At 43.2% G+C, this 24,448-nt stretch overlaps 2 gene segments (V, D, J or C); both read left to right on the top strand.

Moving 5' to 3' along the window:
• The first annotated feature begins 1,124 nt into the window (after positions 1–1,124).
• LOC129813392 (T cell receptor beta variable 7-2-like) lies at positions 1,125–1,785 on the top strand. The segment is given in 2 exon segments: positions 1,125–1,234; positions 1,424–1,785. Coding segments are annotated over 2 exon segments (411 nt in total).
• A 12,297-nt stretch (positions 1,786–14,082) lies between these two features.
• Positions 14,083–14,682, top strand: LOC129813391 (T cell receptor beta variable 7-2-like). The segment is given in 2 exon segments: positions 14,083–14,131; positions 14,321–14,682. Coding segments are annotated over 2 exon segments (411 nt in total).
• Positions 14,683–24,448: the final 9,766 nt, after the last annotated feature.

Here is a 24,448-nt window from a genome sequence, read left to right as displayed (position 1 = left end):
CCACAACAACAAAACACTTTTATCAGGGCAACTGGTTTGATACATTCACCTCTGAAGGTAAATAATGTACTTACATTCAGTAATCTGGCTCTGATGTGTCATCCTGAGGGTCCCAGAGATAAAATGTAGCATAGTTTTGTTTGTTAAAACCCAGTTTTATGTTCTACAGTTTGACCCCACTGCTGTCTCTGGCTCCACACCCACTTCGCCATCTAGATGTGTGAATGTTAGTGTATAAGCTAATGATGTATGACATTTCTGGGAGTGTGTAAACTCTAATTTGTTATTAACATATCATTTTTCTATGTTCTCTATAGTTAAGTACTTGAAAATATCTAAATTGTCCAAAAATGGCACATTTGGGTAAACTCCTGTCAGAATTAATACAAAATATGGTGCAGTAATGTACTTCTTGCGAACACACTACTGCCATCTGGTGGCCAAAATATAAATTACACCTAGACTCCAATCTGAAAGTGTGGCCTTTCTCTTGCATTTCATAGATGATTCGTTTTTGAGTGGAAAAACGCATGTTATCTTTGTATTATCTTTTACCAGATGTAATGTGTTCTATTCTCCTACATTAATTTCACAGATCCACAAACTTCAAAGTGTTTCCTTTCATATGGTATCAAGAATATGCATATCCTTGCCTTCCTTGTCTTGAGCTACAGGCAGTTAGATTCAGGTTTGTCATTTTACGAGAAAAATGAAAAAAAAGTCAGATCCTTAAGTTATTGCACAGAACAAAATGTATAATATCTCCAAAGCCTGTTTTAACTTCAGACCTATTATCGCAAAACCCCATTATTTCACCCCTTCATTTCTCCCACAGCAATGGCCAACGAACCAGAGGTAGAAAATGCTGACTCATTTCCGTGTTTTAGGCTCTACAAGCTGGCGAGCTCTATAGGATAGAATATAATATGTAAAGAGCTGATGGTCTCATCATGGACTGTAGGGGGACCTCTAACTTTAATAATGTGAATGTCTCTACAGTCTGGACCACTAATTAGCATGATGTATTCAGATCATCAGTCCCTCCCACTTCACTGACATATTGAATATGGTGGAACCTCCCGTGGTCTACTGATTGGCATCTATTCATCTATGTGACACTCCTCTTGTTTTATATACATTGATACCAGACTCTTTCCAGCACTCTCACATATAACGTGATCAAACATGTTCACATTTCTCTCCACTGTTACTGTCTCACTGCTCTGTGCTGCAGGTACAGTTTCATAATGTTTCATTTATTTAACCAGGAAAGTTCAGAACAACATTCATATTTACAATGAAGGACTTCTCTAGTTATAGATATTGATGTTTCCAAGCATATGTTCACTTCACCTGAGTCTTGATGTATTCAGGTCTAACTGTACCTAACTCTATTGATTTCATTCTCACTGTATCCTTACAGGTCTTGTTGAGGGGAGTGAAGTCACTCAGACACCCACCATACTCTGGGAACTGAAAGACAGGGATGCTCAGATGAACTGCAGTCACACTAAGGGAGCTAGCTACTTCCAGATGTACTGGTACAGACAGCTTCCAGGAGAGGGAATGAAGCAGGTAGCCTTCACTACTCCCAGTTCCAAACCTGAGTATTCAGGGGATTTCAGTGAAGACAAATTCTCAGCCAACAAGACTGTAGCTGAGAGGGGATCTTTCACAGTGAAGAAGTTGGAGGCAGGAGACAGTGGCATGTACTTCTGTGCTGTGAGTCAACACAGTGATACAGACAACAAGTACAGCTGCACAAAAACCCCAGTATTTCAATAGGAAGGAATATAATATGTAAAGAGATGGTCACATCACATACTGTAGGGGGACCTCTAACTCTAGTTCTACTAATGTCTGATGGTCTCATCACATACTGTAGGGGGACCTCTAACTCTACTAATGTCTGATGGTCTCATCACATACTGTAGGGGGACCTCTAACTCTAGTTCTACTAATGTCTGATGGTCTCATCACATACTGTAGGGGGACCTCTAACTCTAGTTCTACTAATGTCTGATGGTCTCATCACATACTGTAGGGGGACCTCTAACTCTAGTTCTACTAATGTCTGATGGTCTCATCACATACTGTAGGGGGACCTCTAACTCTAGTTCTACTAATGTCTGATGGTCTCATCACATACTGTAGGGGGACCTCTAACTCTAGTTCTACTAATGTCTGATGGTTTCATTGTCATGATCATGTAATCAGTCATGTTCACAGTGAGGTCCTATGAGCAAGCTTTACAGTACAGGCTTCCTGCCACTCCCTCTAACACTGTCACTATCCACCACCCTGAAGGAAACATGATACTACTACAGCCAATCTCCTTTCACCTCAGAGCTTCATCCAGGAGACAATCATATCACATCCTCATCATCATCATCGTCTTCTTCAGCATATTCATCATCTTCATCATCATCATAATATTCTTCTTCATCATGATGTTCAGAGTTCTGATTCACCTGGCAGCTCTACCACTCTGGGTGACAGGTATTAAATCACTTACGATGAGAAGCCTAACGAGACTACGAATGTCATCAAACTGAATAAAATATCCTTTCTCTCGCTCCTTCTCTCTGTCACCTTCTCTCCCTCTCTCCTCTCTCTGTCACCTTCTCTCCCTCTCTCCTCTCTCTCTCTCTCCCACTCTCTCTGTCACCTTCTCTCCCTCTCTCCTCTCTCTCTCTCTCCCACTCTCTCTGTCATCTTTTCTCTCTCTCCCTCTCCTCTCTCTCTCTCCCTCTCTCTCTCTCTCCTCTCTCTCCTCTCTCTCCTCTCTCTCTCTCTCTCACTCTCTCTCTCCCCTCTCTCTCTCGCTCTGTCACATTCATTCCCTCTCTCCTCTCTTTTCTCTCTCCTCCCTCTCCTCTCTCTCTCTGTCCACAGGACAGTCGTTTAGTAGCATGGTTCATCAGAGTCCTGTGACACTAGCAGAAGGACCTGGAGGAAACGTTCAACTCACCTGCAGCCATACTATCCCTAACTACTACGTGATACTATGGTACAAACAGTCAGCAGGAGACACTGCTATGAAACTCATTGGTTATGCATATACCAAGTCAATAACCATGGAGAAATCATTTGAAAAGCACTTCAATGTGAGTGGAGACGGTGGGAAAGAGGCGTATCTTCATCTAGTGAGTCTGAGAGGACCTGAACACAGTGCAGTTTATTACTGTGCAGCCAGCCAACACAGTGATGTAGACTTCCTCCTGTCCTCTACAAAAACCCTGTCTGATGGTAATATTACACCACGGCTCAGAACACCTGCATCTGAGCTTTGACTTGGACTCAGTGCCAATGAATAAACACAGATGGAGGATGGCATAATCAAGGTGATATCTGTCCTAGTACAGTATACCAGTATTTACAGTTTAGTGTCATCACTCATTAACATACATTATGCACTGTTACAATGTTAAATTCCATTACTCCCCCCTGAATAGATGTGATTCACATGACTACTCTCTATATCCCCTTTTTCTCCTTTCTCTCTCCCCTCTTTCGCTGTCTCCCTTACTGAATCTACAACACAGATCAAATCTAAAGACTAAAAGAGACTTTCAATGATGTAGATACCGGTATGTTCCACAATACACCTTTAAGTTGAACAGGAGACCTGTAGGTGAACAAGGGATCTGCTTGAATATCAACACAAGTTCTGACGTCAAAGTGATGTCATTTCCTTCCCCTCCGGCAGCTCAGTTCAGCTCCCCTTCTCTATTGCCTTATTCTCCACCCCCCCTATGGGCTCTGGTCTAAAGTAGTGCTCTAGAAAGGGAATAGGGAGCCATTTGGGATGCTGACATACATATGACACTCCCACTAGATGACATCACATCTCTGACTATCTGAAAACCCTTTCTCCTTGTCCATGTGACTCTTCTCTCCAGAACCATCAACATGATCAAGCTTCTCATACATGTAGCAACTCTACCACTATGGGTGACAGGTACTAAATCCCTCATGAAAGATAGATTTACTACTGAAATATATTGCTGTCAATATCCTGAGTAATACTGTATATTTCATATTGTCTGTTTTCATCCACAGGGCTGTCACCAACAGACAAAGTTCACCAGACTCCTACTGCAATACTAAAAGGACCTGAAGATAAAGTTAATCTCACCTGCAGCCACACTGTTTCAAGATACGACATGATACTGTGGTACCAACAGTCAGCCCAAAACTCTGCTCTGAAACTCATTGGGTATGTGAGATACACCAGTCCAACGGTGGAAGATTCCTTTAAAGGGCGTTTTAATGTCAGTGGAGATGGTGCAGCTAATAAAATGGCGTATCTACATATTCCCAAAGTGACAGAAGCTGAAGACAGTGCAGTGTATTTCTGTGCTGCTAGTGAAGCACAGTGTTTCACTATACCCTCTCTCCTCTACAAAAACCCTCTCTGATCCTCTCATATAATACTGACTACAGCTCTATACACCTGCACCTGTCTTCAACCACTTCAATAACACTTTGCTATGAACCATTTGATATCAAACAGATGGTAATGATAATGTTATAAGTGGCTAGTTTAGATGGTTAAGGTGCACTTCCTCAGTTCTCCACCAGGAGGGAGAGATACTCATGTATCTGATGCTGTCTGGACAGTGAAACAGCGCCCCTCTGTCTCAGTATGTGTAGACCATCTGATGCTGTCTGGACAGTGAAATCAAATCAAATTACATTTATTTATAAAGCCCTTAAATGTATTTTATAAAGCCCTTCTTACATCGGCAGATATCTCAATGTGCTGTACAGAAACCCAGCCTAAAACCCCAAACAGCAAGCAATGCAGGTATAGAAGCACGGTGGCTAGGAAAAACTCCCTAGAAAGGCCAGAACCTGGGAAGAAACCTAGAGAGGAACCAGGCTATGAGGGGTGGCCAGTCCTCTTCTGGCTGTGCCGGGTGGAGATTATAACAGAACATGGCCAAGATGTTCAAATGTTCATAAATGACCAGCATGGTCAAATAATAATAATCACAGTGGATGTTGAGGGTGCAACAGGTCAGCACCTCAGGAATAAATGTCCGTTGCCTTTTCATAGCCGATCACTCAGAGTATCTCTACCACTCCTGCTGTCTCTAGAGAGTTGAAAACAGCAGGTCTGGGACAGGTAGCACGTCTGGTGAACAGGTCAGGGTTCCATAGCCACAGGCAGAACAGTTGAAATTGGAGCAGCAGCACGACCAGGTGGACTGGGAACAGCAAGGAGTCATCAGGAAACAGCTCCTCTCTGTTTCAGTATGTTTAGACCATTTATCTGATGCTGTCTGCACAGTGAAACAGCTCCCCTCTGTCTCCGTGTGTGTAGACCATGTATCTAATGCTGTCTGGACAGTGTAACAGCTCCCCTCTGTCTCAGTGGCGGACTGCAATAGCATCGAATAGTCCTTGCGATATGCAAGTGTTCAGGGAAGTCAGGAACCAATACACACAGTCAGTCAGGAAAGCAAAGGCTAGCTTTTTCAAACAGAAATTTGCATCGTGTAGCTCTAACTCCAAAAAGTTTTGGGACACTGTAAAGTCCATGGAGAACAAGAGCACCTCCTCCCAGCTACCCACTGCCCTGAGGCTAGGCGACACGGTCACCACCGATAAATCCATGATAATCAAAAATGTCAATAAGCATTTCTCTACAGCTGGCCATGCTTTCCTCCTGGCTACCCCAACCCCGGCCAACAGCTCCGCAACCCTCGCAGCTACTTGCCCGAGCCTCCCCAGCTTCTCCTTCACCCAAATCCAGATCGCAGATTTTCTGAAAGAGTTGCAAAACCTGAACCTGTACAAATCAGCTAGGCTAGACAATCTGGACAACCTCTCTTTCTAAAATTATCCGCCTCCATTGTTGCAACCCCTATTACTGTTCAACCTCTCTTTCATTTCGTCCATCTTCAAAGGGGGTGACACTCTAGACTCAAACTGCTACAGACCTATATCCATCCTGCCCTGCCTTTCTAAAGTCTTTGAAAGCAAAGTTAATAAACAGATCACTGACCATTTAGAATCCCACCGTACCTTCTCCGCTGTGCAATCCGGTTTCCGAGCTGGTCATGGGTGCCCCTCAGCCACGCTTAAGGTACTAAACGATATCATAAACGCCATCGATAAAAGACAGTACTGTGCAGCCGTCTTCATCGACCTTGCCAAGGCATTCGACTCTGTCAATCACCGTATTCTCTGTCAATCACCGTAGCCTTGGTTTCTCAAATGACTGCCTCGCCTGGTTAACCAACTACTTCGCAGACAGAGTTCAGTGTGTAAAATCGGAGGGCCTGTTGTCCGGACCTCTGGCAGTCTCTATGGGGGTACCACAGGGTTAAATTCTCGGGCCAACTCTTTTCTCTGTATATATCAACGATGTCATTCTTGCTGTGGGTGATTCCCTGATCAACCTCTACGCAGACGACACCATTCTGTATACATCTGGTCCTTCTTTGGACACTGTGTTAACTAACCTCCAAATGAGCTTCAATGCCATACAACACTCCTTCTGTGGCCTCCAGCTGCTCTTAAACGCTCGCAAAACCAAATGCACATTTTTCAACCGTTCGCTGCCCACACCCAACCGCCCGACAAGCATCACTTCTCTGGACGGTTCTGACCTAGAATACGTGGACAGCTACAAATACCTAGGTGTCTGGCTAGACTGTAAACTCTCCTTCCAGACTCACATTAAGCATCTCCAATCCAAAATCAAATCTAGAATTGGCTTTCTATTTCGCAACAAAGCCTCCTTCACTCACGCCGCCAAACTTACCCTAGTAAAACTGACTATCCTACCGATCCTCAACTTCGGCGATGTCATCTACAAAATAGCTTCCAATACTCTACTCAGCAAATTGGATGTAGTCTATCACAGTGCCATCCGTTTTGTTACCAAAGCGCCTTATACCACCACCACTGCGACCTATATGCTCTAGTCGGCTGGCCCTCGCTACATATTCGTTGCCAGACCCACTGGCTCCAGGTCATCTATAAGTCTTTGCTAGGTAAAGCACCGCCTTATCTCAGCTCACTGGTCACGATATCAACACCCACCTGTAGCACGCGCTCCAGCAGGTATATCTCACTGGTCATCCCCAAAGCCAACACCTCCTTTGGCCGCCTTTCCTTGCAGTTCTCTGCTGCCAGTGACTGGAACGAATTGCAAAAATCGCTGAAGCTGGAGACTTACATTTCCCTCACTAACTTTAAACATCAGCTATCTGAGCAGCTAACCGATCGCTGCAGCTGTACATAGTCCATCTGTAAATAGCCCACCCAATCTACCTACCTCATCCCCATATTGTTTAAATTTACTTTGCTGCTCTTTTTTACACCAGTATCACTACTTGCATATCATCATCTGCACATCTATCACTCCAGTGTTTAAATGCTAAATTCTAATTATTTTGCCACTATGGCCTATTTATTGCCTTACCTCCTTAATCTTACCTCATTTGCACACACTGTATATAGACTTTTCTATTGTGTTATTGACTGTACGCTTGTTTATTCCACGTGTAACTCTGTGTTGTTGTTTCTGTCGAAATGCTTTGCTTTATCTTGGCCAGGTCGCAGTTGTAAATGAGAACTTGTTCTCAACTAGCCTACCTGGTTAAATCAAGGTGGAGAAAAAAAAGAAAAAAAGACCATGTATCTGATGCTGTCTGGACAGTGAAACAGCTCCCATCTGTCTCCGTATGTGTAGACCATGTATCTGATGCTGTCTGGACAAAAGGAGATTGGCATGTCAAATCACATTCAATTTTATTTGTCACATGCACCGAATACAGCAGGTATAGACTTTACATTGAAATGCTTACTTAAATGCCCTTAACAAACAATGCTTTTAAGAAGTTTTTAAGAAAAAAAACTGTTAAGTAAAAAATAGATACAGAGTCAAGGTAATTGAGGTAATATGTAAATGTAGATAGAGTTAAAGTGACTATGCATAGATAATAAACAGCGTAAAAGAGGGGTCTGGGTTGCCCTTTGATTAGCTGTTCAGGGGTCTTCTCCCTTTGGGGTAGAAGCTGTTATGAAGCCTTTTGGACCTAGACTTGGCGGTCCGGTACCTCTTGCTGTGCGATAGCAGAGAGAACAGTCTATGACTAGGGTGAATGGAGTCTTTGACAATTTATAGGGCCATCCTCTGACACCGCCTGGTATAGAGGTCCTGGATGGCAGGAAGCTTGGCCCCAGTGATGTCCTGGGCCGTACGCACTACCCTCTGTAGTGCCTTGCGGTCAGAGGCCGAGCAGTTGCCAAAACAGGCAGTGATGCAACCAGTCAGGATGCTCTCGATGGTGCAGCTGTAGAACCTTTTGAGGATCTGAGGACCCAATCCAAATCTTTTCAGTCTCCTGGGGGGGAATAGGCTTTGTCGTGCCCTCTTCACGACATTATTGGTGTGTTGGGACCATGATAGTTTGTTGTTGATGTGGACACCAAGGAATTTGAAGCTCTCAACCTGCTCCACTGCAGACCGTCGATGAGAATGGGGGTGTGCTTGGTCCTCCTTTTCCTGTAGTCCACAATCATCTGCTTTGTCTTGATCACGTTGAGGGATAGGTTGTTGTCCTGGCACATAATGGCCAAGTCTCTGACCTCCTCCCTATAGGCTGTCTCGTCGTTGTTGGTGATCAGACCTTCCACTGTTGTGTCATTGGCAAACTTGATGATGGTGTTGGAGTCTTGCCTGGCCATAGATCCATGAGTGAAAAGGGAGTACAAGAGGGGACTGAGCACGCAGCCCTGAGGGGTCCCCGTGTTGAGGATCAGCGTTGCAGTTGTGTTGTTACCATCCCTTTCCACCTGGGGGCGGCCCGTCAGGAAGTCCAGGATCCAGTTGCAGAGGGAGGTGTTAAGTACCAGGGTCCTTAGCTTAGTGTTGAGCTTTGATGTTGTTGAACGCTGAGCTGTAGTCATTGAACAGCATTCTCACGTAGGTGTTCCTTTTGTCCAGGTGGGAAAGGGCAGTGTGGAGTGCAATAGAGATTGCATCATCTGTGGATCTGTTGGGGCGGTATGCAAATTGGAGTGGGTCTAGGGTTTCTGGGAGAATTGTTTTGATGTGAGCATTACCAACCTTTCAAAGCACTTCATGGCTACGGATGAGTGCTGCGGACCTGTAGTCATTTATGCAGGTTGCCTTTGTGTTCTTGGGCACAGGGACTATGGTGGTCTGCTTGACACATGTTGGTATTACAGACTCAATCAGCGACATGTTGAAAATGTCAGTGAAGACACCTGCCAGTTGGTCAGCACATGCTGGTAATCCGTCTGGCTCCGCAGCCTTGTGTATGTTGACCTCTTTAAAGGCCTTACTCACGTAGGCTACGGAGAGCGTGATCACACAGTCGTCCGGAACAGCTGATGCTCTCATGCATGCCTCAGTGTTGCTTGCCTCGAAGCGAGCAAAGAAGTGGTTTAGCTCGTGTGGTAGGCTCGTGTCACTGGGCAGCTCGCGGCTGTGCTTCCCTTTGTAGTCTGTAATAGTTTGCAAGCCCTGCCACATAAGACGAGCGTTGGAGCCGGTGTAGTATGATTCAGTCTTAGCCCTGTATTGACGCTTTGCCTGTTTGATGGTTCGTCGCAGGGCATAGCAGGATTTCTTGTAAGCTTCCGGGTTAGAGTCCCGCACCTTGAAAGCGGCAGCTCTACCCTTTAGCTCAGTGCGAATGGTGCCTGTATTCCATTGCTTCTGGTTGGGGTATGAACGTACAGTCACTGTGGGGACGACGTCCTCGATGCACTTATTGATAAAGCCAGTGACTGATGTGGTGTACTCCTCAATGCCATCGGAGGAATCCCGGAACATGTTCCAGTCTGTGATAGCGAAACAGTCCTGTAGTTTAGCATCTGCTTCATCTGACCACTTTTTAATAGACCGAGTCACTGGTGCTTCCTGCTTTCATCTCTGCTTGTAAGCAGGAATCTGGAGGATAGAGTTGTGGTCGGATTTACCAAATGGAGGGCGATGGAGAGCTTTGTACGCGTCTCTGTGTGTGGAGTACAGGTGATCTAGAATTGTATTCCCTCTGGTTGCACATTTAACATGTTGATAGAAATTTGGTAGAACTGATTTAAGTTTCCCTGCATTAAAGTCTCCGGCCACTAGGAGTGCCGCCTCTGGGTGAGCGTTTTCCTGTTTGATTATTTCCTTATACAGCTGACTGAGTGCGGTCTTAGTGCCAGCATCTGTCTGTGGTGGTAAAAAAATAGCCACAAAAGGTATAGCTGAAAACTCTCTTGGCAAGTAGTGTGGCCTGCAATTTATCACAATATACTCTACTTCAGGTGAGCAAAATCTAGAGACTTCCTTAGATTTCGTGCACCAGCTGTTGTTTACAAATATGCACAGACCGCCCTCCCTCGTCTTACCAGAGTGTGCTGTTCTATCTTGCCAGATCTCCCTCTCTGCTCTACTAAACCCTGCTTCCTGTCCCACATAGACTCCTCCTGCAGGGTTCATCTCAGGTCTCTGATGTTTTAGATGTTCTCATAAGGAGGCAGCATCCCTCTATTAGATCACTGAGATGAGTTGATGAGAAGCCACCTCTAATTCATGAGGAGGGGTTTGTCTGTCTCATTCTGTCTCTTTAACAGTGAGTCAACATGATCACAATTCTTATCTCCATCACCATGGGTTACACAGCCTGGGCTGCAGGTATTCACATCATTGATCTCATCAACTAATAATATCCTAATTTGATTGTTTTTTATGTTTCAGGTGAATATGTTTCTTTATATGTTGCCTCTCTCTCTCTCTCTCTCTCTCTCTCTCTTTCTGTCTGTCTGTCTCTCTCTCCAGGTTCTTCTCTCAGTAGCCAGGTTCACCAGAGACCTGCAGACCTGTACAAGAACCAGGGAAAGTCGGCTAAGATGGAGTGTTCACATAGTATATCAAGCTATGACAAAATCCTCTGGTACAAGCAATCCAACTACAGAGAACCTGTGTATTTAGGATACCAGAATGGGAAAACTGGATATCCTGAGGCTGGATTTAATGTAGAAGGAGATGCTAATGCAGGTGGTACCAGCACCTTAACCATCAATCAACTAACTCCAAATAGCAGTGCTGTGTATTACTGTGCTGCTAGTTTACACAGTGCATCAGATCTCCCTCTCTGCTCTACAAAAACCTCCTCCCTGGTGTACTGTAGACTAATCACACCTGTATTAACATCACACTGTATCTGACTCTGATTCAATGCCAAAACACTCACCAGCTGGTCTAACAGAAAGGGGAGGTTCCCTCTGATATACAGGAGACCATGATACAGTATGGTGTGATATCATGTCTTTCCTGTAGGGGGAGTTACAGCTCAACAAATCCATGTGGACTCACCAGACACAGTACCACAGTAAACTATGGTGTTTAGTATGGAGTCTGAGAGCTGAAGATCCATGTCCTTTTGAATGCTCATCTTGACTCAGTGTTGAACTAAGAATCTTTCACTATTGGATATTTTCTACATATGAATGTGAATCTCTCTTTATTCTGGAACACAGATTAGATACGGTCTAAAATAATCTATAATTCCATGTATTTCCTGAATGACTACAGTAGTTATAACAAACAGGTCTCTCTCTCCTCTTCTGTAACAGGTGAACTCCTCTGTTCCAACGTTCTTCAGTCTCCATCTTCAGTATTTCAGAGTTCTGGAGAAACTGCTGTCCTGTTCACACACTCTCCCCAGCTACAACACCATACTGTGGTATCAGCAGGTGGAACACACTCTCCCCAGCTACAACACCATGCTGTGGTATCAGCAGGTGGAACACACTCTCCCCAGCTACAACACCGTACTGTGGTATCAGCAGGTGGAACACACTCTCCCCAGCTACAACACCATACTGTGGTATCAGCAGGTGGAACATACAGTCTCAGACGTTGTTCCACGTAATGGAACCCAATTATTGTTTTAGATGACATTACCTTCTTGGTTAAATTCACTGGTGTTTCCCAAATGATAAAATGTATTTATAATAATTATAAATGGTTAAAAACATCTCCCATTCAACTATTCATACCTCTGCTCCAAATATCCCACATGCAGCCCTTACAGCCGCTCTAGCCCAGCGGGCACCACTCACTTTCACCCGTTCACCAGTAGTTATTACATCGACTAAAATACCATGCTATTGTTTGAGGAGAGTCCACAACAACAAAACACTTTTATCAGGGCAACTGGTTTGATACATTCACCTCTGAAGGTAAATAATGTACTTACATTCAGTAATCTGGCTCTGATGTGTCATCCTGAGGGTCCCAGAGATAAAATGTAGCATAGTTTTGTTTGATAAAACCTAGTTTTATGTTCTACAGTTTGACCCCACTGCTGTCTCTGGCTCTACACCCACCCCGCCCGGCCATCTAGATGTGTGAATGTTAGTGAATGAGCTAATGATCCATCATGTACGACATTTCTGGGAGTGTGTAAACTTTAATTTGTTATTTGTTAATTCAGGAGAAATTTGAAAAAAAGGTTCCGATCCTTCATTTATTGTTCTCAATTAGAGACAGCTGTCTATCGTTGTCTCTGATTGGGAGCCATATTTTAGGCAGCCATAGGCATTAGGTAGGTTGTGGGTAATTGTCTATGTGTAAGTTGCCAGTGTCTGCACTTATTTGTTTGTATAGCTTCACGGTCGTCTGTTTGTTGTTTTGTTTAGTTTGTTTTAGTGTTATTTGTCTTTCTTAAATAAATACATAATGTATTTATACCACGCTGCGCCTTGGTCCTCTCTTTCACCCGAAGACGGCCGTGACACTATCCCAGCGGGCACCACTCACTTTCACCCGTTCACCAGTAGTTATTACATTGACAAAAATCCCATGCTATTGTTTGAGGAGAGTCCACAACAACAAAAAACTTTTATCACGGCAACTGGTTTGATACATTCACCTCTGAAGGTAAATAATGTACTTACATTCAGTAATCTGGCTCTGATGTGTCATCCTGAGGGTCCCAGAGGTAAAATGTAGCATAGTTTTGTTTGATAAAATCTAGTTTTATGTTCTACAGTTTGACCCCACTGCTGTCTCTGGCTCCATACCCACTCCGCCCGGCCATCTAGATGTGTGAATGTTAGTGAATGAGCTAACAATCCATCATGTATGACATTTCTGGAAGTGTGTAAACTCTACTTTGATATTGCCATATCATTTGTCTGTGTTCTCTATAGTTATGTACTTGAAAATATATCAATGGACCAAAATTGGCACATTTGGTAAAACTCCTATCAGGATTAATTCAAAATATTGTGTAGTAATGTAATTCTTCACTGGATCAGTCTGAAACTTTGCAAACACACTACTGCCATCTGGTGGCTAAAATATAAATTACACCTAGACTCCAATCTGAAAGTATGGCCTTTCTCTTGCATTTCAAAAATGATACATTTTTTTTGGTCGGGAAAACGTACGTTTTCTTTTTACAGATATTTTACCAGATTAAATGTGTTATATTCTCCTACATTAATTTCACAGATCCACAAACCTCAAAGTGTTTCCTTTCAAATGGGATCAAGAATATGCATATCCTTGCTTCAGGTCCTGAGCTACAGGCAGTTAGATTCAGGTATGTCATTTTAGGAGAAATTGAAAAGAAGGGTCCGATCCTTAAGTTATTGCACAGAACAAAATGTATAATATCTCCAAAGCCTGTTTTAACTTCAGACCTTATATCCCAACACCCCATTATTTCACCCCTTCATTTCTCCCACAGCAATGGTCAACGAACCAGAGGTAGAAAATGCTGACTCATTTCCGTGTTTTAGGACTACAAGCTGGCGAGCTCTATAGGATAGAATATAATATGTAAAGAGCTGATGGTCTCATCATGGACTGTAGGGGGACCTCTAACTTTAATAATGGGAATGTCTCTACAGTCTGGACCACTAATTAGCATGATGTATTCAGATCATCAGTCCCTCCCACTTCACTGACATGTTGAATATGGTGGAACCTGCCGTGGTCTACTGATTGGCATCTATTCATCTATGTGACACTCCTCTTGTTTTATAGACATTGATACCAGACTCTTTCCAGCACTCTCACATATAACGTGATCAAACATGTTCACATTTCTCTCCACTGTTACTGTCTCACTGCTCTGTGCTGCAGGTACAGTTTCATAATGTTTCATTTATTTAACCAGGAAAGTTCAGAACAACATTCTTATTTACAATGAAGGACTTCTCTAGTTATAGATATTGCTGTTTCCAAGCATATGTTCCCTTCACCTGAGTCTTGATGTATTCAGGTCTAACTGTACCTAACTCTATTGATTTCATTCTCACTGTATCCTTACAGGTCTTGTTGAGGGGAGTGAAGTCTCTCAGACACCCACCATACTCTGGGAACTGAAAGACAGGGATGCTCTGATGAACTGCAGTCACACTAAGGGGGCTAGCTACTACCAGATGTACTGGTACAAACAGCTTCCAGGAGAGGGAATGAAGCAGGTAGCCTTCACTATTCCTAGTTCCAAACCTGAGTATTCAGGGGATTTCAGTGAAGACAAATTCTCAGCCAACAAGACTGTAGCTGAGAGGGGATCTTTCACAGTGAAGAAGTTGGAGGCAGGAGACAGCGGCATGTACTTCTGTGCTGTGAGTCAACACAGTGATACAGACAACAAGTACAGCTGCACAAAAACCCCAGTATTTCAATAGGATGTAATATAATATGTAAAGAGATGGTCTCATCACATACTGTAGGGGGACCTCTAACTCTAGTTCTACTAATGTCTGATGGTCTCATCACATACTGTAGGGGGACATCTAACTCTAGTTCTACTAATGTCTGATGGTCTCATCAGATACTGTAGGGGGACCTCTAACTCTAGTTCTACTAATGTCTGATGGTCTCATCACATACTATAGGGGGACCTCTAACTCTAGTTCTACTAATGTCTGATGGTCTCATCACATACTGTAGGGGGACCTCTAACTCTAGTTCTACTAATGTCTGATGGTCTCATCACATACTGTAGGGGGACCTCTAACTCTAGTTGTACTAATGTCTGATGGTCTCATCACATACTATAGGGGGACCTCTAACTCTAGTTCTACTAATGTCTGATGGTCTCATCACATACTGTAGGGGGACCTCTAACTCTAGTTCTACTAATGTCTGATGGTCTCATCACATACTGTAGGGGGACCTCTAACTCTAGTTCTACTAATGTCTGATGGTCTCATCACATACTATAGGGGGACCTCTAACTCTAGTTCTACTAATGTCTGATGGTCTCATCACATACTGTAGGGGGACCTCTAACTCTAGTTCTACTAATGTCTGATGGTCTCATCACATACTGTAGGGGGACCTCTAACTCTAGTTCTACTAATGTCTGATGGTCTCATCACATACTATAGGGGGACCTCTAACTCTAGTTCTACTAATGTCTGATGGTCTCATCACATACTGTAGGGGGACCTCTAACTCTAGTTCTACTAATGTCTGATGGTTTCATCACATACTGTAGGGGGACCTCTAACTCTAGTTCTACTAATGTCTGATGGTCTCATCACATACTGTAGGGGGACCTCTAACTCTAGTTCTACTCATGTCTGATGGTCTCATCACATACTGTAGGGGGACCTCTAACTCTAGTTCTACTAATGTCTGAAGGTCTCATCACATACTGTAGGGGGACCTCTAACTCTAGTTCTACTAATGTCTGATGGTCTCATCACATACTGTAGGGGGACCTCTAACTCTAGTTCTACTAATGTCTGATGGTCTCATCACATACTGTAGGGGGACCTCTAACTCTAGTTCTACTAATGTCTGATGGTTTCATCACATACTTTAGGGGGACCTCTAATTCTAGTTCTACTAATGTCTGATGGTCTCATCACATACTGTAGGGGGACCTCTAACTCTAGTTCTACTAATGTCTGATGGTCTCATCACATACTGTAGGGGGACCTCTAACTCTAGTTCTACTAATGTCTGATGGTCTCATCACATACTGTAGGGGGACCTCTAACTCTAGTTCTACTAATGTCTGATGGTCTCATCACATACTGTAGGGGGACCTCTAACTCTAGTTCTACTAATGTCTGATGGTCTCATCACATACTGTAGGGGGACCTCTAACTCTAGTTCTACTAATGTCTGATAGTCTCATCACATACTGTAGGGGGACCTCTAACTCTAGTTCTACTAATGTCTGATGGTCTCATCACATACTGTAGGGGGACCTCGAACTCTAGTTCTACTAATGTCTGATGGTCTCATCACATACTGTAGGGAGACCTCTAACTCTAGTTCTACTAATGTCTGATGGTCTCATCACATACTGTAGGGGGACCTCTAACTCTAGTTCTACTAATGTCTGATGGTCTCATCACATACTGTAGGGGGACCTCTAACTCTAGTTCTACTAATGTCTGATGGTCTCATCACATACTGTAGGGGGACCTCTAACTCTAGTTCTACTAATGTCTGATGGTCTCATCACATACTGTAGGGGGACCTCTAACTCTAGTTCTACTAATGTCTGATGGTCTCATCACATACTGTAGGGGGACCTCTAACTCTAGTTCTACTAATGTCTGATGTTCTCATCACATACTGTAGGGGGACCTCTAACTCTAGTTCTACTAATGTCTGATGATCTCATCACATACTGTAGGGGGACCTCTAACTCTAGTTCTACTAATGTCTGATGGTCTCATCACATACTGTAGGGGGACCTCTAACTCTAGTTCTACTAATGTATGATGGTCTCATCACATACTGTAGGGGGACCTCTAACTCTAGTTCTACTAATGTATGATGGTCTCATCACATACTGTAAGGGGACCTCTAACTCTACTAATGTCTGATGGTCTCATCACATACTGTAGGGGGACCTCTAACTCTAGTTCTACTAATGTCTGATGGTCTCATCACATACTGTAGGGGGACCTCTAACTCTAGTTCTACTAATGTCTGATGGTCTCATCAAATACTGTAGGGGGACCTCTAACTCCCCCCTCTCTCTCTCCTCTCTCTCTCTATATATCCCCTGCCCCCCCTCCCCTGCCCCCCCCCCTCCCCTGCCCCCCCCCCCTCTCTCTCTTTGAACTAACTTTGAAATCCCTGGAAATTGATTGAAGTAAGTATGTTTTAAGCTTCTGTTCTGACCTGAAGTCAGTGCAGTGTATTACTGTTCTGACCTGAAGTCAGTGCAGTGTATTACTGTTCTGACCTGAAGTCAGTGCAGTGTATTACTGTTCTGACCTGAAGTCAGTGCAGTGTATTACTGTTCTGTCCTGAAGTCAGTGCAGTGTATTACTGTTCGGACCTGAAGTCAGTGCAGTGTATTACTGTTCTGACCTGAAGTCAGTGCAGTGTATTACTGTTCTGACCTGAAGTCAGTGCAGTGTATTACTGTTCTGACCTGAAGTCAGTGCAGTGTATTACTGTTCTGACCTGAAGTCAGTGCAGTGTATTACTGTTCTGACCTGAAGTCAGTGCAGTGTATTACTGTTCTGACCTGAAGTCAGTGCAGTGTATTACTGTTCTGACCTGAAGTCAGTGCAGTGTATTACTGTTCTGACCTGAAGTCAGTGCAGTGTATTACTGTTCTGACCTGAAGTCAGTGCAGTGTATTACTGTTCTGACCTGAAGTCAGTGCAGTGTATTACTGTTCTGACCTGAAGTCAGTGCAGTGTATTACTGTTCTGACCTGAAGTCAACACAGTGATGTAGATACCCTTCTCTCTTCTACAAACCCCCTTCTGATCCTTTACTCCATAACTGCAGTGTACATCAACACCCAGCACACCTGCTATCCACCGCTGTAGATGTCTGAGCACATGGAGGAAGTTGATATCAAACCTCTAGACCAAATAATGTGGTTGATGTTGTTGTCTTGAAGAAACGGTTCAGGTATTTCTTCACTTTACATCCTATTTCTAGTGTGATGACTGCAGAATCTATAACACAGATCAAATCTAAAGACTAAAAGAGACTTTCAATGATGTAGATACCGGTATGTTCCACAATACACCTTTAAGTTGAACAGGAGACCTGTAGGTGAACAAGGGATCTGCTTGAATATCAACACAAGTTCTGACGTCAAAGTGATGTCATTTCGTTCCCCTCCGGCAGCTCAGTTCAGCTCCCCTTCTCTATTGCCTTATTCTCATCTCCCCCCTATGGGCTCTGGTCTAAAGTAGGGCACTAGAAAGGGAATAGGGGGCCATTTGGAATGCTGACATACATTTGACACTCCCACTAGATGACATCACATCTCTGACTATCTGAAAACCCTTTCTCCTTGTCCATGTGACTCTTCTCTCCAGAACCATCAACATGATCAAGCTTCTCATACATGTAGCAACTCTACCACTATGGGTGACAGGTACTAAATCCCTCATGAAAGATAGATTTACTACTGAAATATATTGCTGTCAATATGCTGAGTAATACTGTATATTTCATATTGTCTGTTTTCATCCACAGGGCTGTCACCAACAGACAAAGTTCACCAGACTCCTACTGCAATACTAAAAGGACCTGAAGATAAAATTAATCTCACCTGCAGCCACACTGATACAAGATACGACATGATACTGTGGTACCAACAGTCAGCCCAAAACACTGCTCTGAAACTCATTGGGTATGTGAGATTCACCAGTCCAACGGTGGAAGATTCCTTTAAAGGGCGTTTTAATGTCAGTGGAGATGCTGCAGCTAATAAAATGGCGTATCTACATATTCCCAAAGTGACAGAAGCTGAAGACAGTGCAGTGTATTTCTGTGCTGCTAGTGAAGCACAGTGTCTCACTATACCCTCTCTCCTCTACAAAAACCCTCTCTGATCCTCTCATATAATACTGACTACAGCTCTATACACCTGCACCTGTCTTCAACCACTTCAAACACTTTGCTATGAACCATTTGAAATCAAACAGATGGTAGTGATACTGTTATAAGTGGCTGGTTTAGATGGTTTAGGTGTACTTCCTCAGTTCTCCACCAGGAGGGAGTGTTTCTCAAAGTTAGTGCCCTATAAAGGGAATTGTGTTTCACTTGGGACAGTATAGGTGCCTGGACCAGGGCCGGTGGTATTGGAGGATCCTAGGGGGCCTGAGACAGGGCAGGTGGTTTAGGAGGGCCTTAGGGGGTCTGAGACAAGACCGGTGGTATTGGAGGGCTCTAGGTGGCCTGGGTTAGGGAATATGGTATGGGAGGGACCTATGGAGCCTGGGCCAGGGAATGTGGTATTGGAGGGCTCTAGGGGGCCTGGGACAGGGAATGTGGCAAGGGAGGGCCCTAGGGGGCCTTGGGCCAGTGAATGTGGCAAGAGAGGGACCTAGGGGGCCTGGTCCTGGTGACCCTCTGTCTCCGTATGTGTAAACCATGGTTCTGATGCTGTCTGGACAAAAAGAGTATGGCTTGTCATACTTTATCTGTACAGACATCATCAGATACAAGGGATACATACTGTATTGTAACTAAATTGTCTATCAATCGCTGTCCACCCTGTATTTTTTTGTCAAGTGTATGAGTATTTATGTATAAGACTAGATCACTGTCCAATATGGCGCCCGACATTTTCTGACCAGCTTGGCTACTTTTCTCATTGTCTAACCACGATTTTGGTGGCTAAATATCCACATTTTCGAACAAACTCTATATGTATGTTTTAATATGATGTTACAGGAGTGTCATCTGAAGAATTCTGAGAAGGTTAGTGAAAAAATTAATACATTTTGGTGGTGATAATGCTATCGCTCTTTTTGCCGTGAATCAATGCTGGGGTAATGTTTGCACATGTGCTATGCTAATATAACGATTTATTGTGTTTTCGCTGTAAGACACTTAGAAAATCTGAAATATTGTCTGGATTCACAGGATCTGTGTCTTTCAATTAGTGTACGCTGTGTATTTTTAAGAAATGTTTTATGATTAGTAATTAGGTAATACACGTTGCTCTCTGTATTTATTCTAGTCGAGTTGTGATGGTGGGTGCAATTGTAAACTATGATTTATACCTGAAATATGCACATTTTTCGAACAAAACCTATCCTATACAATAAATATGTTATCAGACTGTCATCTGATGAGGTTTTTTCTTGGTTAGTGGCTATCAATATCTTTATTTGGCCGAATTGGTGATAGCTACTGGTGTTGAGAAAAAATGGTGGACATAGAAAAATGGTGATTTTTGCTAACGTGGTTAGCTAATAGACTTACATATTGTGTCTTCCCTGTAAAACATTTTACAAATCAGAGATGATGGCTTGAATCACAAGATCTGTATCTTTCATTTGGTGTCTTGGACTTGTGATTTCATGAACATTTTATTTTATGATATCCCTGTAACTTTAGGCTAGGCTATGCTAGTCAGCTTTTGTGTTGGGGGTGCTCCCGGATCCGGGTTTGTGAGGCGTTAGAGGTTAATAAAGGAAAAAGATCTTCAGGCAAAAATATAAATCCACAACGTCAAAAGTAAAGCCAAGAGGAAAAAAATCATATCCTCCAAGAAACAAAGAAAATCCACAAAGTGGTAAGAACAGCAGGGAAAAAATAAACCTCAAAGAATAATCAAAAATTAACAAGAACAAAACCAGAGTACCTCAGGAAAATCCAACTAGAGACACCAATGGTCACAGCATGGCTGGGGCTGGGTGCTAACATACAAACACAGCGCAAAGAACTGAGGAACACTAAGGGTTTAAATACCTACAAGGAAATGAGGCACAGGTGAAAACAATAACTAGAACAAGGGAAAAACAAAAGGTTCAAAAAGGCGCAATGGGGGCATCTAGTGACCAAAACCTGAATAGTCCTGGCCAAAACCTGACACTTTTATTGACAATTACATGAAGTTGATGCAAAGAGTCAATATTTGCAATGTTGACCTTTCTTATTCAAGACCTCTGCAATCCCCCCTTGGCATGCTGTCAATTAACTTCCGGGCTACATCCTGACTGATGGCAGCCCATTCTTGCATAATCAATGCTTGGAGTTTGTCAGAATTTGTGGATTTTTGTATGTCCACCCGCCTCTTGAGGATTGACCACAAGTTCTCAATGGGATTAACCTCTACCGAGTACCTAACCCGGATTCGGGAGCACCCCCCCCCCCCCCCCCCCCCCCCCCACACTGATTAGCATCGTTAGCATAGCGTCACAATTAAATAGTAGCATCTAAATATCATTAAATCACAAGTCCAAGACACCCAATGAAAGACACAGATCTTGTGAATAAAGCCACCATTTCAGATTTTTTAAATGTTTTACAGGGAAGACACAATATGTAAATCTATTAGCTAAACACGTTAGCAAAAGACACCATTTTTTTACTCCAACAGTTTTTTCCTGCGTCAGTAGCTATCACTAATTCGACTAAATGAAAATATATATAGCCACTAACCAACAAACAAATTCATAAGATGACAGTCTGATAACATATTTATGGTATAGCATAGTTTTTTTTTTTAAATGTGCATTTTTCAGGTATAAATCACAGTTCTACATTGCAGCTGCAATCTGATATAGTGCTGATGCAGCCAGAACAATTACAGAGACCAACGTCATATAACTAATTACTTGTCTTAAAACATTTCAGAAAAAATACACAGCGTACAGATATTGAAAGCCCAACATCTGGTGAATCCAAACAATATTTCAGATTTATTAAATGTTTTATAGCGAAAACAAAATGTAGCGCTAAATTAGCATAGCCACGCCAGCCAGAACCAGCTGGGCGCGCCCGACCAGTTCACATGCACGACAGATATATGAAATAACATCGTAAATTGGGTCTTACTATTGCTGATCTTTCATCAGAATGTTGATAAAGGTGTCCTTAGTCCTGATGAGTCGTTCAATCCATTCACAATGGCAACTTTCCCTCTTCATTTAGCATAGGTACTGGTCGACTAGCACGGTTCTGTCCAAAGTTAAAAAACTCACAGAACGGAACACGGCAAAACTCCCGAAAAAATTCAAATAATCTGATTAAACTATATTGAAAAAACATACATTAAGATGATATGGTCACATGTATCAAACAAACTTCGAGACGGAGATAGTTTTCATCCGTAACGGCAGCATAACAAAAGACCTCTAAAACGCGCGTTTCAGAGAACCGGAAGTTGTCGGTCACGCTAAAGAAATAGGTCTTATTTCACGTCAGTACAAGATAAACAAAAAATTTCTCCTCTGACATCTTCTTGACACCCAGAGGAAGACGAATGAAGTGTGTTTCGGGTCATAGGTGGCGTGACCATATATAGGCAGAGCGTTGAAGCGAGCATACACATCTTGCAATCTTCTTCTTGCTCAGGGAAAGTGCTGTCAAATGACTTATGTTTCACTCAGAGACAAAATTGAAACGGTTTTAGAAACCATAGCTTGTTTTCTATCCAATGGTATTAATTATATGCATATAGTAACAGCAATAATTGAATAAGAGGCAGTTTAATCTGTAGAGGAAATTATGCTAATGCGAAAACAGCACCCCCTGTATTCTCAAGAAGTTTTTAAGGTCTGGGGAGTTTCCTGGCCATGGACCCAAAATATTGATGTTTTGTTCCCCATTCACGTAGTTATCACTTTTGCCTTATGGAGCCATCATGCTGGAAAAGGCAATGCTCGTCACCAAACTGTTCCTGGATGGTTGGGAGAAGTTGCTCTTAAAGGATGTGTTGGTACCATTCTTTATTCATGGCTGTGTTCTTAGGCACAATTGTGAGTGAACCCACTCCCTTGGCTGAGAAGCAACCCCACACATGAATGGTCTCAGGATGCTTTACTGTTGGCATGACACAGGACTGATGGTAGCACTCACCTTGTCTTCTCCAGACAAGCTTTTTTCCAGATTGCCCAAACAATCGGAAAGGGGATTCATCAGAGAAAATGACTTTACCCCAGTCCTCAGCAGTCCAATCCCTGTACCATTTGCAGAATATCAGTCTGTCCCTGATGTTTTTCCTGGAAAGAAGTGGCTTCTTTGCTGCCCTTCTTGACACCAGGCCATCCTCCACAAGTCTTTGCCTCACTGCGTGCAGATGCACTCACACCTGCCTGCTGCCATTCCTGAGCAAGCTCTGTACTGGTGGTGCCGCGATCCCGCAGCTGAATCAACTTTAGGAGACGGTCCTGGCGCTTGCTGGACTTTCTTGGGCGCCCTGAAGCCTTCTTCACAACAATTGAACTGCTCTCCTTGAAGTTCTTGATGATCCGATAAATGGTTGATTTAGGTGCAATCTTACTGTCAGCAATATCCTTGCCTGTGAAGCAAAAGCAATAATGACGGCACGTGTTTCCTTGCAGGTAACCATGGTTGACAGAGGAAGAACAATGTTTCCAAGCACCACCCTCCTTTTGAAGCTTCCAGTTTGTTATTCAAACTCAATCAGCATGACAGAGTGATCTCCAGCATTGTCCTCGTCAACATTCACACCTGTGTTAACGAGAGAATCACTGACATGATGGCAGCTTGTCCTTTTGTGGCAGGGCTGAAATGCAGTGGAAAAGTTTTGGGGGGATTCAGTTCATTTGCATGGCAAAGAGGGACTTTGCAATTAATTGCAATTCATCTGATCACTCTTCTTAACATTCTGTATATATGTATATATGTGTGTATGTGAAGTGTCAGTATCAGTGTGTGTGGCTGAGTGGTGGAGACCTGAGGAGGGCTGAGTGGTAGAGACCTGAGGAGGGCTGAGTGGTAGCGACCTGAGGATGGCTGAGTGGTAGAGACCTGAGGATGGCTGAGTGGTAGAGACCTGAGGTTGGCTGAGTGGTAGAGACCTGAGGATGGCTGATTGGTAGAGACCTGAGGATGGATGTGTGGTAGAGACCTGAGGATGGCTGAGTGGTAGAGACCTGAGGATGGCTGGGAGGTGGGACAAAGGAGGTATCATAGGCATGTTGAGTGGGACTAGGGGCTCAGCAGTAAACTAAAACAATGATAACTATCCTAAACGACAATATACAAGGCATATTGACATTTGAGAGAGACATAATGCGAGGCAAAAAGCAATCACAGGTGTTGATTGGGAGACCGAGCTTAGACAACAACGGGTAAGACAACAACAGCTAATCAGCTAGGACAACAACAACGGGTAAAATGGCAATGAATGGGCAGAGAGGGTCAGTTAACTTCTACTTCATCACAATCCCGGATCCGGGAGCACCCCCATCAGTAAAAAAGCTGACTAGCATAGCCTAGCATAGCGTCACAAGTAAATACTAGCATCTAAATATCATTAAATCACAAGTCCAAGACACCAGATGAAAGATACACATCTTGTGAATCCAGCCATCATTTCTGATTTTTAAAATGTTTTACAGGGAAGACACAATATGTAAATCTATTAGCTAACCACGATAGCAAAAGACACAACTTTTTTTTCTCCACCATTTTTTTCCTGCATAGGTAGCTATCACAATTTCGACCAAATAAAGATATAAATAGCCACTAACC

This window comes from Salvelinus fontinalis, chromosome 16 (assembly GCF_029448725.1).
Source record: "Salvelinus fontinalis isolate EN_2023a chromosome 16, ASM2944872v1, whole genome shotgun sequence".
Classification (NCBI taxonomy): Eukaryota; Metazoa; Chordata; class Actinopteri; order Salmoniformes; family Salmonidae; genus Salvelinus; species Salvelinus fontinalis.
Note: the sequence above shows the minus strand (reverse complement) of the source record. Positions and strands in the feature narration are given on the sequence as shown.